Below are 15,252 nucleotides of genomic sequence, written 5' to 3'. Positions count from 1 at the left end.
TTGCGAAGGTATGGCGCTCTTGTAAGCTCACCAAGCACCATACATTGTACAGCGACTGTGCTTGGTATCATAGCTCAGCCCTATTTACTTAAATGGGGCTGAGCTGTGCCTAGGCCATGTGACCAATCAGTTGATTAGAGAATAGAAGTTAAAAAGTCTCAGAAACCCACTTTAAAGCTTTGTGTGCCACTCAATATGTTCTTGTTATATAAGTGAAAGGCTATATGCACCTTTGGAGGCATTTTTTTAATTATTGCATTGTACTCATTTTGAGCTAAAAATAATTTTTTCCAATTGGTCTTTATTAAAAATCTTGAACCACTGTCTTTGTACAGCCTTGAGTTTCCCAAGTAGCAGGATCTGAATTTTCAATCTGTTCTGTCAGGTAGCTCAGCTGCCGGACTTCTTATCTCTGATCTCTGACCTTATAAACACTCATTATAGCTCAATTCTTATGTTACTCATAAGAATGTGGCTTAAATAAGTGTTTATGACCTATTAGTATTTTGGAGTTAAGGTTGCACAAAGTGAAAGTAAAAAGTGCAATTCACACAGCTAGAAAAACTGTTAACTCTGACAAAATTAAAGAAAGATTAATTGAAAAAAGTGAGTTCCGCCTAAAATGAGTAAAATCTAATATACAAAGCTGTGTGTATGTGTGTATGTACGATAAAGGAATCCGCAACGTCGCATTGATAATCACGAACTTTGGCGCACAGGTACATCAGGTGTCGGGGAAGGTTTTAGACCGGGTCTTAGCTCTCTAGGACGTGCTGTTCCTGAGATATTCCCATAAAATGCAAATATGACACATCACATGTCCTACATTAGCCAATAGAAGCCTGCATGTCATTCTCTTCATATCCCAACTGCCATACACACGGTCACATGTCCCTTATCAGCCAATAGAAGCTCGCAGGTCCTTAGTCTCCACAAACACACAGTTTTACACTAGGTTTCCATAACAACCCAGCCATTTTTCTTCACTGCTGTATGTCAACTTTAAAGGGGCAGGGCGCTGTGGATGACACTGTTAAGGGAGCGGAGTGCTGTGGAGGTCACAGTTAAGGGGGCAGGTAGGGTGGCCATTTAGGCCACAATCAATAGACTTACTTAAAAATCCAGCTAAGTCACGTCCCCCGGCCTGGTTAGGTCACGCCGCCTCCCACTCCGCAGCCGATGGGTATTTTAAAAATGAAGGTAAAAATCAACTTCTGTCAGCAGCAGCGGTGGGAGGGAGGGTGACTTTCTCCCTGCAGCTCATGCTCAGATAACACAGTGCTACTATATGAGAGTTAGCTGTTCAAAAGGACATCCCTGTGTCCGTCCAGGCCCTGAGCCGGATGGAGAACAGGGAGTCTGAAATACGGACTGTCCGGCCTTAAAACAGACCTCTGGCTATCCTTGGGTCAAGCTACTGTGGAGGTCATAGTTAAGGCGACAATCCGCTATGGAGTTCAGTGTTAAGGGGCAGATTGCTATAGAGGCCACTGTTAAGGGAGCAGAGTGTTATGGAAATCACTGTTAAGGAGATGGGGTACTGTGGAGGTCATTAATAAAGGGACAGCCGCTGTGGATGTCACTGTTAAGGGGGCGGTATGCTGTGGAGGTCACTGTTAAAGGAGTGGGCACTGTGGAGGTCTCTTTTAAGAAGGCAGGCAACAGTGGAGGTCACAGTTAATGGGTCACTCCTCTATGGAGTCAGTGTTAAGGGGCAGGGTACTGTAGAGGTTACTGTTAAGGGGGTGGGGTGTTGTAGAAGTTACATTTTAAGGGAACGGAGCTCTTTGGAGGTCACTGTTAAAGGGGCGGGTTATTGTGGAAATCAATTTTAACGAGACGGGGTACTGTGGAGGTCACTAATAAATGGGCAGCCACTGTAAAGGTCACTGTTAAAGTGGAGGGCACTGTGGATGTTACTGTTAAGGGGGCAGGCCGCTGTGGAAGTCACTGTTAAGGGAGGAGGGGACTGTGGAGGCCACTATTAAAGGGGCAGCGGGGTACTGTGAAGTCACTGTTAAGGCAGCGGGGTACTGTGAGGTCACTGTTAAAGGATCAGGGTACAGTGAAGGTTACTGTTTAAGGAGCGGGGTACTGTGGCAGTCATTGTTAAAGGAGCAGTCGCTGTGGAGGTCTCTGTTAAGGGGGCCAGGAATGGTGGAGGTCAGTTAAGGGGACTTTAACCTATGTTCAGTGTTAAGGGGTGGGTGCTGTAGAGGTTACCGTTAAGAGGGCATGCCCCTGTGGAGGTCACTGTCAAGGGGGTGGGGTGCTGTGGAACTCACTGTTAAAGGGGAAGGCTGCTGTAAAGGTCAAAGTTAAGGGGGTGGGCTGCTATGGAGATTCCATTTTATGGAGACAGGGCACTGTGGGGAGGTCAGTGTTAAGGGGTGGGGGGCTGTGGAGTTCCTGTTAAGTAGGCGGGTACTGTAGATGTCACTGTTATAGTGGATACTGTCGATATCTTTTAGCGACACACAGACATTAAATGAAATAGATTAAATATATCCGTGCGAAGCCGGGTCCTTCAGCTAGTGCAATCATAAAAATATCCCCGAAGGTATACATAGCCTTTAAAGTTCAGTCGGTGAGCAAAGAATGTGTCCCAGACAACACAAATGAACTAAGGATATGATTAGTGTATTAGGTCTTTTAATGCCCTCCTTTCATTTATTATAAAGATATTTGTGGTACAAATGATCAATTATTGTTTCTGTCTATTCATAGGATTTACCTCATCAATACTCCCTGACACATCATCTTCCAGCACTTCTTCATTAACTCATACTTCAACCACTAGCACCACTATCAAGTCCACATCTACGTCTACTTTTAGTGTTCCGTCTACTCCAACCTCTACTACAAATATCTCTCCCACTGCAACCTCTACTGCAACCATATCATCTTCTCCTACATCTACCAGCACTACTTCATCAACACCTACATCTACCATCAGTATCCAGTCTACTCCAACCTCAACAACATCTAAGCTGCCAATAGAAACCTTAACTTCAACTGCATCACCCCCTCCTACATCTAACCCCATTATTTCATCCACTCAAACCTCTTCCACCATTATACCACCCACATCAACATCTACTACACCATCTACTTCTTCAACTATATCTACTACTGCTAAATTAACTGACTCTACCTCAAGCCAAGAAACTCCACCATCTTCAGGTAGGGGATATAATTAAGTATAAAAAAATAAGTTGTTTTATTCTTTTAAAATTTATAATCTAATAGCTAAATCAAAGGTTAAAGGATTTAATTTAACAGATGTGTCACATAGAAGTAAATATTTCATCGTTTAATATTTGGTGTTGTGACAAAAAATAGATTTAACCTCCGAGTTTTACTATTTATAAGCAAGGGTTAAACCAACACTTTCTGTTTTTTTTTTTTTTTTTTAAATCATGATTCTTATTAAACACGACAAACTATTCTTTTTGGAACCATAAATATTATTTAAATCACAATGTCCTTATTTTGATTAAGTTTAGTCAAACTGCCAATAACAATAAAAGTTAATGTCCAATTCAACTAACGTACAAATCAAAATTTTCTTATCTCTAATATTAGCTACAACCACTGCACTGCCAATTGTTTCAGCTACTACAGGGAAGCACAATTGAATCTTTATATTTATTAAGTTTTGTTACTAATACATTATGAATATAATAAACCAGCTATATCACCACAACCTCCCACATTCCCTAAGCAGTTTTTGGCCATAACCATACAAAACAAAATTGTAGTGCAAATTTGCACCAACATTTGCAACTTTTCTCATCACTCTGCACATTTAGAAAGTGAAGTAAAAAGAAATGAAATAAAAACCTATGCCTATGTACTTTAGATTTCGTTTTTGGACTGTTAGACGGTGCCAAATGTGCAAAGTTTTCTAAGAAGCATGTACCTTTTAATGAATTGCCCAAACCACTCCAACTATCTCCTTTACTTAGGCTACTTTCACATCTGGAAGAAAATGTAATAGGAATAGCTCACTCCTATGCAAATAGGGACCAGGTGCTCTAGGCCAGGGGGACTGTATCACCCATACAGACAGGTATTAAAAATAAATAGATAAATTGATAGATAATACTTTCACATCTCTGCTTTTCCTTTCCGGTATTGAGATCCGTAATAGGATCTCAATACTGGAGGAAAACGCAGCAGTTTTGTCCCCATTTATTGTCAGTGGGGGCAAAACAGAACCGAACGGAATAAAGGATGAAGTTCACTGCTTTTGCTATGTATAATATGCTCAGAGCAGCTTGTTGGCACTGCCCAATCTCCAAGAACCCAAACACATGCTTTACCAGCTCAGGTATACAGCTCTAATATTTTGTAAAGTACACCAACATTTTGTATCAAATTCTACTGCTGTTGAATATTTGTATTATATGCTGTATAAATATTAAAATGTAATTGCATATTAAATTATTAGAAAAAAAAATGAGACATAAAACTATGCATCTGATACTATGGTTATGCACCTCTCTTGGACAGTACATATAAATTATTATATAAAATTAAAAAAAACATTAAAGAGACTATGTTATGCAGTATCTAGAGTTGTATATTTATGTTACAATTACTTTTGTGTAGTTATCCCATCAACAACAACCAGCACCACAACCACAACAGGTAAATACATATCATTTTATGATTAACTTTTTATCTAATTGTTGTTCTTTCGGAAGATATTCTAATGTCATACTGGTATACTGAAGTAGAAGTGTGCATATGTAACCTTTTGAAGCTGCTGTAGCATTTGCTAAACTCAAAAGTAGAGTGAAATTTCTTTGAGACAATCACCCAAAACTGCATCGATAAGTTTTCTTCTAGAAGGGTGATCTTCTCATAAAAGTTGTTCATGTGCATAATATAAGGTGGAACCGTAAAACTGCCACAGGGAATCTGGTCTGGATAAATGGGTGGTCTTCTCAAACATGTTGTCTTCTATAGAAGTTTCACTGTAATTTTCTTTGTAATAATAATTTACTTCATGGTCACCTTCTTGTTACATTCATACAGTTATGAAGATTATTGTTTTATTCTGAATATTTTATTTCTAAAATGTAGCAGAAGTGAAATTAATTACATAATTTATTATTCTAGATGGACCAGCATCAACTACAAGCACCACCAAGCCAACAACATCTGGTATTTAATTCTTCAATAATTCCTTAACTAAAATTCATACATAGAACTATTAGTTGTATTAGTTGTATGGAGCTGCAGCTTTTGACATACCGACACCCTGGACCCCCGCTGATCAGCTATTTGCGAAGGTATGGTGCTCTTGTAAGCTCACCAAGCACCATACATTGTACAGCGACTGTGCTTGGTATCATAACTCAGCCCTATTTACTTAAATGGGGCTGAGCTATGCCTTGGCCATGTGACCAATCAGTTGATTAGAGAATAGAAGTTAAAAAGTCTCAGAAACCCACTTTAAAGCTTTGTGTGCCACTCAATATGTTCTTGTTATATAAGTGAAAGGCTATATGCACCTTTGGAGGCATTTTTTTAAATTATTGCATTGTACTCATTTTGAGCTAAAAATAATTTTTTCCAGTTGGTCTTTATTAAAAATCTTGAACCACTGTCTTTGTACAGCCTTGAGTTTCCCTAGTAGCAGGATCTGAATTTTCACTCTGTTCTGTCAGGTAGCTCAGCTGCCGGACTTCTCATCTCTGATCTCTGGCCTCATAAACACTTATTATAGCTCAATTCTTATGTTACTCATAAGAATGTGGCTTAAATAAGTGTTTATGACCTATTAGTAATTTGGAGTTAAGGTTGCACAAAGTGAAAGTAAAAAGTGCAATTCACACAGCTAGAAAAACTGTTAACTCTGACAAAATTGAAGAAACAAGAGGAAGCAGAGATACTAGCGCTGCCGTCTATTGGGGAGGGGGGGTGGTATTTTAGGGATCACCCACACTGCAAAGGGGTTACAGTGGGGCGCGTCGCTGCTGGGTTCTGAAACAGGGATAATTGCCAAAAAACCCGGTATAAGTAGGAAAACCTAGTATAAACAAAAGGAGAAATAGAACCCGCGCTGACTAAGTGACAGAGGGAGACACTTATGTAAAGTTTAGTGTATCTTGTAAGGGTTGAAGAGATATATTGATTCCACTGGAACAATGCAATCAGATGACACCCGATTCCTTCCTACGGTGCCTGAGAGCAACGTTCAGAGTCCACCTGGATAAAGTCACAAAGCGTACATAAAACAAAAGGCTGCGAGTACTTACTGCTCAGCCGTCTTGAAGATTTGTGGCTAGAAGTTTCTTGCTTGATGTGAAGCTGATACTTGGATGAACTTGTTAAATCTGTTCGTCGCTTCTTCGCTTCTGTCTTCTGTTGCTGTCTTCTGCTTACCTGGTGGCACGCGCGTAGCTCCGGCCGGTAGCACGCGCGCGCTCCTGGAAGCAATGTTCGTTGTCCTGGTAACCTGGCGTGTGACGTCACACTCGAGAGCTACGGAAGCCTCTTTGGTCCACAATACCTCCGACGCGTTTCGGAATAGTCGTATTCCTTCCTCAGGGATAGATGTGGATCCTGCTTCACTGGTTTTTAAGCCCGCTGGTTACCAAGGTGACAGCTTTTGTTTGCAATACAGCGCGAATACAAAGAAGAGCATAGCAATTATCAGAGGAGAGCGATCTTTGATAGTAATCGATCTCAATAATTGCATTAATTTGTTGGTTGGTATACACATGTTCTTTAATTGGATCCATAATGGCTCATGACTGGCCATTGATTTTATTGTATTTATTTAAATTTATTCCACCGTACTTCCGGTACTCTAGTGGTTTGTTTTATTTTATTTTGGGGGTTCATTAAACTACTTGAAGGTTCGTCAGCGCTTAGTAATACGTTTCCAAAAGAGAGGATTATAGGAAAGCGAACAGCTCTATTTCCTGATTAAGGCCAATGGGCGCCAGGGTATTGAGGTTGTAGATCCATTCGCTCTCCTTACGGGACATTACTTTAATAAAATCTCCACCTCTGGGGTCCTGCTTTATCTGTTCTATGCCCCCAAAGATAGAGCCTTCAAATTTGCCTTTGTGTTTCTCACTGTAGTGACGTGACAGGGGGTGGCCTACGAATTTTTTGTTGATGTTCTTTATATGCTCCCATAATCTGATTCTTAATACACGTTTCGTTCTTCCTATATAGATCTTGCCACAGGGGCATTTTATGTGATAAATAACCCCCTTAGAATGGCATGTAAGGTGCTTCTTTATTTTGTAAGTGTTGTTTCCATTACTGATTTCCTTTATGCTTTCCTTTTGTTTGGAGGCAAGGCAAACCTTACATGTTCTACATGGAAAGAATCCATTCCTCTCTTCAGCGTGACCTAATATATTTCTGCTTCCCCCATTATTTATTCTAATAGATGGGGCTACCATATTGCCCAGATTCCTTGACTTCCTGAAGATAAATTTTGGTGCCAAGGGTAATTTTTCCCCAATAATTTTATCATGTTTGAGGATGTCCCAATGTTTTTTTATAATTTGTTTAAATTGGGATACTTTACCATGATATTGGGTTATTATAGGTATGTTGAAGTCAGGGGCATCTGGTGTGTTATTATGTCCTTTTTTCATAATTGTTAGTGCCTTCTTTTGTATAAGTGATTCTCGCTCTGTTTTTAGGACCTCCTGTTTAATTTTCTCAAGCTCAGCCAGATTATACCCTTTCTCCTCAAATTTAGTATGTAAGTTGTTTGCCTCCTCTTCAAATTGCTTACTCAGTGTGCAGTTTCTCCTCAAGCGGATGTATTGGCTGCGTGGGATATTGGTGAGCCAAACCGGAAGATGACAGCTGGTTAGGGAAATAAAGCTGTTGCTATCTGTTGGCTTATGATAGGTTTGGGTGACTATTTTATTTTGGTGAATTTTAATGGTTAAATCTAAAAAATTGATTTCATTGGTGCTGTACGTGGGCGTAAAATGTAAGTAAAATTCATTTTTATTAATTAAATCTAAAAAAATTTTCAATGATGATTCACCCCCTTTCCAGATAAAAACAATGTCATCGATAAATCGCCGCCAGAGGACCAGATTCGCGCGGAGCGCGCCATCAGGGAAGATGGTGGACTCCTCCCACCTCCCCATATATAGATTGGCGAAACTCGGCGCGAATCTGGTCCCCATAGCGGTCCCCCACGTCTGTAGGAGCAAGGTTTCCTCAAATTTAAAATAATTGTGGTTTAAAATAAATAAGATGCATTCCCCTAGGTACTCAATTTGTTCGGGTGGCATAATTCCCTCTTTCTGTAAAAAGAACTGCGACGCCTCCTTCCCTTTGGTGTTCTCAATTACTGTGTAAAGAGAGGTGACGTCGAGAGTCCCCAAAATGTATTCTGGTTCCCAATTCACGGTTTCCAGAATTTGTAGGATATGTTGAGTGTCCTTTAAATAGGCAGGTAATTTTTGGACATACTTCTGAAGGATGGTGTCCACATATTTAGATAGATTGCTGGTTAAACTACCAATACCCGAGATTATGGGTCGGCCAGGTGGTTGAGATTCTGATTTATGAACCTTGGGCAGGTAGTAAAAACAGGAAATGCGTGGGTGTCTGATATTTATGAAATTGGCTTCTTCTTTATTGAGGATACCTAATCGTTTCCCCCTCAATACCAGTTGATTCAACTTCCCCTTATAATGCTGGGTGGGATCACTTTTAAGGATTTTATATGTTCTTTTGTCATTGAGTAATCTGTTTGATTCTTTTTGGTAATCAGTGTAGTCTAATATCACTATACCACCCCCTTTGTCTGCTGGCCGGATGGTGATATTATTATTCTTCTGTAGTTTTTTTATGCTCATCTGCTCTTGTTTGCTTAAATTGTGATTGTATATTTTGCTGCTCTTGTTGGGGTTGATTTTCCTAACATCCCTTATGACTAGGGTTTCGAAGGTCTTAAAGGATTCCGAATATTCGTTCAGTGGATTGAAATATGACTTTGGTTTTAGGTTAGTATGTTGATATTTGGTATTAGTGTTAGTACACTCTACCCCCTCTCCATCAGATTTTGTTGTAATAGTATTGATGCCCTTTATTTTACTGCGTTCTAAGAGAGTATCTTTAGTTTTATAGTTCTTTTTAAGGAAGTATTTCTTTAAAGCCAAATTACGCAAGAATTTTTTTAACACCAATAAAAGCATCAAAGGGGCGAAAGTGTGCCGATGGTGCAAACTTGAGTCCCTTTTGTAGTAGTATTGTGTCACTGTTAGTGAGTATATATTTACTGAGGTTAAAGATTTTTTGTCCTATTTTTTTGATGATTTCCTTTTTAGAGGATTTTTTGCCCCTCCTTCCTCTCTTTGTTTGTGTTTTTCTCTTGTAGGTCTTGGCTGAAAAAAATCCTTCCTCACGGTTCGTTTCACCTTATTGGTGTTCCCAATATTGTCTGTTGATGGATTTCTAGAATTATTGGCGTGATTACTTGTATGGATTGGGTTGCTATCATTTTTTTGAACTATTGCGCTATAGCTTAGAGATCCTGAAGTGCCCATTGAAGGAGTGTTCTCATAGTGGTTTGACCTATCAGTGTGTGTTTTCTCAAGTGGGCTGAATCTATTTGATAGTTCCAAAGGACTGTTGGGGATAACTTCTACTCCATTCCTATTACGGATTTGCACCGTTGGAGTGAGTGCGATGATTCTTGTATCTGTATTTGGGTTGGCCTCTGTGTGTTTTTTCCTAGAGATCTGGACTATTGGAACCAATGGAGTCGTGTTCTCATCCTCTTGAATTGAGGTTGCTGAACTTACATTGTGAAGTGTAAAATCGCCTTTGTATGTCTCATCACAGTCAGTCTCGTCAATGGTATTTAGAGTGGATCTCTCCGTGGTGGTCCCCATTGTCCCAAGTGACGTGATTTGAGGAATACAGTCTCTATCAAATTTTTGTTTCTTTTTATTTATAATTTCCTCTTCTTTCATTCTGATCCTGTTTTTAATTGATCCCTGTAGTTGAATAATATCAGGGTGATCTTTAAAAGGTCTCAAGCTTTCAAATATTTCAGCAATTTCTTTATTTATTCTGATGAGTCCATTTTTTCTTTTTTCAATAATAAACGTCATTGACTGTCTTGAGAAATTGTGAAACAGCTCGTCCCATTCTCTTTGTGTGTGATGATCCCCTACATCACCTGCCAAGGTCTTGTATATTTTTAACCCTTTTGGAATAATGTCCCAATCCAGATATTTCTCTAAAGAGGCTACCTCCCATCGATCACGCATTTCATTTATCAGTAATCTTTCCAATTTTTTCATTCTACCTAGTGCCTCTTCTATTTTCCTATGGGCAAAGTCCATATTATTTAGAGAGCCGTTATTTTGAGGGTTAAAAAAGAACTTCTGTACAAACTTAATACGGTCCTTCCTATCCAGCCATAACTCACTCATCCTGCTGGTTGGTAATAGTCTGGGATATTATTTCTTTACGGTTTGCTGCTGCGTATCTGAGGCAATTTGTTTATATGTATCAAAACAAGAGGAAGCAGAGATACTAGCGCTGCCGTCTATTGGGGAGGGGGGGTGGTATTTTAGGGATCACCCACACTGCAAAGGGGTTACAGTGGGGCGCGTCGCTGCTGGGTTCTGAAACAGGGATAATTGCCAAAAAACCCGGTATAAGTAGGAAAACCTAGTATAAACAAAAGGAGAAATAGAACCCGCGCTGACTAAGTGACAGAGGGAGACACTTATGTAAAGTTTAGTGTATCTTGTAAGGGTTGAAGAGATATATTGATTCCACTGGAACAATGCAATCAGATGACACCCGATTCCTTCCTACGGTGCCTGAGAGCAACGTTCAGAGTCCACCTGGATAAAGTCACAAAGCGTACATAAAACAAAAGGCTGCGAGTACTTACTGCTCAGCCGTCTTGAAGATTTGTGGCTAGAAGTTTCTTGCTTGATGTGAAGCTGATACTTGGATGAACTTGTTAAATCTGTTCGTCGCTTCTTCGCTTCTGTCTTCTGTTGCGAAGAAGCGACGAACAGATTTAACAAGTTCATCCAAGTATCAGCTTCACATCAAGCAAGAAACTTCTAGCCACAAATCTTCAAGACGGCTGAGCAGTAAGTACTCGCAGCCTTTTGTTTTATGTACGCTTTGTGACTTTATCCAGGTGGACTCTGAACGTTGCTCTCAGGCACCGTAGGAAGGAATCGGGTGTCATCTGATTGCATTGTTCCAGTGGAATCAATATATCTCTTCAACCCTTACAAGATACACTAAACTTTACATAAGTGTCTCCCTCTGTCACTTAGTCAGCGCGGGTTCTATTTCTCCTTTTGCAAAATTGAAGAAAGATTAATTGAAAAAAGTGAGTTCCGCCTAAAATGAGTAAAATCTAATATACAAAGCTGTGTGTATGTACGCTAAAGGAATCCGCAACGTCGCATTGATAATCACGAACTTTGGCGCACAGGTACATCAGGTATCGGGGAAGGTTTTAGACCGGGTCTTAGCTCTCTAGGACGTGCTGTTCCTGAGATATTCCCATAAAATGCAAATATGACACATCACATGACCTACATTAGCCAATAGAAGCCTGCATGTCATTCTCTTCATATCCCAACTGCCATACACACGGTCACATGTCCCTTATCAGCCAATAGAAGCTCGCAGGTCCATAGTCTCCAGAAACACACAGTTTTACACTAGGTTTCCATAACAACCCAGCCATTTTTCTTCACGGCTGTATGTCAGATTTAAAGGGGCAGGGCGCTGTGGATGACACTGTTAAGGAAGCGGAGTGCTGTGGAGGTCACAGTTAAGGGGGCAGGTAGGGTGGCCATTTAGGCCACAATCAATAGACTTACTTAAAAATCCAGCTAAGTCACGTCCCCCGGCCCGGTTAGGTCACGCCGCCTCCCACTCCGCAGCCGACGGGTATTTTAAAAATGAAGGTAAAAATCAACTTCTGTCAGCTGCAGGGGTGGGAGGGAGGGTGACTTTCTCCCTGCAGCTCATGCTCAGATAACACAGTGCTGCTATATGAGAGTTAGCTGTTCAAAAGGACATCCCTGTGTCCGTCCAGGCCCTGAGCCGGATGGAGGACAGGGAGTCTGAAATACGGACTGTCCGGCCTTAAAACAGACCTGGCTACCCTTGGGTCAGGCTACTGTGGAGGTCATAGTTAAGGGGACAATCCGCTATGGAGGTCAGTGTTAAGGGGCAGATTGCTTTAGAGGCCACTGTTAAGGGAGCAGAGTGTTATGGAAATCACTGTTAAGAAGATGGGGTACTGTGGAGGTCACTAATAAAGGGACAGCTGCTGTGGAAGTCACTGTTAAGGGGGCGGTATGCTGTGGAGGTCACTGTTAAAGGAGTGGGCACTGTGGAGGTCTCTTTTAAGAAGGCAGGCAACAGTGGAGGTCACAGTTAATGGGTCACTCCTCTATGGAGTCAGTGTTAAGGGGCAGGGTACTGTAGAGGTTACTGTTAAGGGGTGGGGTGTTGTAGAAGTTACATTTTAAGGGAATGGAGCTCTTTGGAGGTCACTGTTAAAGGGGCGGGTTATTGTGGAAATAAATTTTAACGAGACGGGGTACTGTGGAGGTCACTAATAAATGGGCAGCCACTGTAAAGGTCACTGTTAAAGTGGAGGGCACTGTGGATGTTACTGTTAAGGGGGCAGGCCGCTGTGGAAGTCACTGTTAAGGGAGGAGGGGACTGTGGAGGACACTATTAAAGGGGCAGCGGGGTACTGTGAAGTCACTGTTAAGGCAGCGGGGTACTGTGAGGTCACTGTTAAAGGATCAGGGTACAGTGAAGGTTACTGTTTAAGGAGCAAGGTACTGTGGCAGTCATTGTTAAAGGAGCAGTCACTGTGGAGGTCTCTGTTAAGGGGGCCAGGAATGGTGGAGGTCAGTTAAGGGGACTGTAACCTATGTTCAGTGTTAAGGGGTGGGTGCTGTAGAGGTTACCGTAAAGAGGGCATGCCCCTGTGGAGGTCACTGTCAAGGGGGTGGGGTGCTGTGGAACTCACTGTTAAAGGGGAAGGCTGCTGTAAAGGTCAAAGTTAAGGGGGTGGGCTGCTATGGAGATTCCATTTTATGGAGACAGGGCACTGTGGGGAGGTCAGTGTTAAGGGGTGGGGGGCTGTGGAGTTCCTGTTAAGTAGGCGGGTACTGTAGATGTCACTGTTATAGTGGATACTGTCGATATCTTTTAGCGACACACAGACATTAAATGAAATAGATTAAATATATCCGTGCGAAGCCGGGTCCTTCAGCTAGTGCAATCATAAAAATATCCCCGAAGGTATACATAGTCTTTAAAGTTCAGTCGGTGAGCAAAGAATGTGTCCCAGACAACACAAATGAACTAAGGATATGATTAGTGTATTAGGTCTTTTAATGCCCTCCTTTCATTCATTATAAAGATATTTGTGGTACAAATGATCAATTATTGTTTCTGTCTATTCATAGGATTTACCTCATCAATACTCCCTGACACATCATCTTCCAGCACTTCTTCATTAACTCATACCTCAACCACTAGCACCACTATCAAGTCCACATCTACGTCTACTTTCAGTGTTCCGTCTACTCCAACCTCTACTACAAATATCTCTCCCACTGCAACCTCTACTGCAACCATATCATCTTCTCCTACATCTACCAGCACTACTTCATCAACACCTAAATCTACCATCAGTATCCAGTCTACTCCAACCTCAACAACATCTAAGCTGCCAATAGAAACCTTAACTTCAACTGCATCACCCCCTCCTACATCTACCCCCATTATTTCATCCACTCAAATCTCTTCCACCATTATACCACCCACATCAACATCTACTACACCATCTACTTCTTCAACTATATCTACTACTGCTAAATTAACGGACTCTACCTCAAGCCAAGAAACTCCACCATCTTCAGGTAGGGGGATAAAATTAAATATAAAAAAATAAGTTGTTTTATTCTTTTAAAATTTATAATCTAATAGCTAAATCAAAGGTTAAAGGATTTAATTTAACAGATGTGTTACATAGAAGTAAATATTTCATCGTTTAATATTTGGTGTTGTGACAAAAAATAGATTTAACCTCAGAGTTTTACTATTTCTAAGCAAGGATTAAACAAACACTTTCTGTTTTTTTTTTAAATTATGATTCTTATTAAACACGACAAACTATTCTTTTTGGAACCATAAATATTATTTAAATCACAATGTCCTTATTTTGATTAAGTTTAGTCAAACTGCCAATAACAATAAAAGTTAATGTCCAATTCAACTAACGTACAAATCAAAATTTTCTTATCTCTAATATTAGCTACAACCACTGCGCTGCCAATTGTTTCAGCTACTACAGGGAAGCATAATTGAATCTTTATATTTATTAAGTTTTGTTACTAATACATTATGAATATAATAAACCAGCTATATCACCACAACCTCCCACATTCCCTAAGCAGTTTTTGGCCATAACCATACAAAACAAAATTGTAGTGCAAATTTGCATCAACATTTGCAACTTTTCTCATCACTCTGCACATTTAGAAAGTGAAGTAAAAAGAAATGAAATAAAAACCTATGCCTATGTACTTTAGATTTCGTTTTTGGACTGTTAGACGGTGCCAAATGTGCAAAATTTTCTAAGAAGCATGTACCTTTTAATGAATTGCCCAAACCACTCTAACTATCTCCTTTACTTAGGCTACTTTCACATCTGGAAGAAAATGTAATAGGAATAGCTCACTCCTATGCAAATAGGGACCAGGTGCTCTAGGCCAGGGGGACTGTATCACCCATACAGACAGGTATTAAAAATAAATAGATGAATTGAAAGATAATACTTTCACATCTGTGCTTTTCCTTTCCAGTATTGAGATCCGTAATAGGATCTCAATACTGGAGGAAAACGCAGCAGTTTTGTCCTCATTTATTGTCAGTGGGGGCAAAACAGAACCGAACGGAATGAAGGATGAAGTTCACTGCTTTTGCTATGTATAATGTGCTCAGAGCAGCTTGTTCGCACTGCCCAATCTCCAAGAACTCAAACACATGCTTTACCAGCCTCTTGTGCAAAAGTTTAGAACTGTTGAGAAATGGCTCAACTATAACTAGCTCTGATTTGCATTTTTTTTTTTATAGTTATTCCATCTACAACAACTAAAAGCACCATAACGGCAACAGGTAAGTACATATTTGATAATCTATATTTGATCTAATTGTAGTTCCTGTAGACAATACTCTAAA

General features: G+C 40.4%; 1 protein-coding gene across 1 annotated transcript in view; it reads left to right on the top strand.

The window, feature by feature from the left end:
• The first annotated feature begins 10,972 nt into the window (after nt 1-10,972).
• Nucleotides 10,973-15,252, top strand: part of LOC120999131 (IgGFc-binding protein-like) — a 72,665-nt gene continuing 68,385 nt past the window's right edge. The window contains exons 1-3 of the mRNA XM_040430003.1: nt 10,973-11,117; nt 13,476-13,931; nt 15,148-15,189. Of these exons, the coding sequence (XP_040285937.1) occupies nt 10,973-11,117; nt 13,476-13,931; nt 15,148-15,189 (643 nt within the window). The remainder of the gene's footprint in view (nt 11,118-13,475; nt 13,932-15,147; nt 15,190-15,252) is intronic.

Source organism: Bufo bufo, chromosome 4, assembly GCF_905171765.1.
Source record: "Bufo bufo chromosome 4, aBufBuf1.1, whole genome shotgun sequence".
Lineage (NCBI taxonomy): Eukaryota > Metazoa > Chordata > Amphibia > Anura > Bufonidae > Bufo > Bufo bufo.
This window is presented reverse-complemented; position numbering and strand designations above follow the sequence as displayed.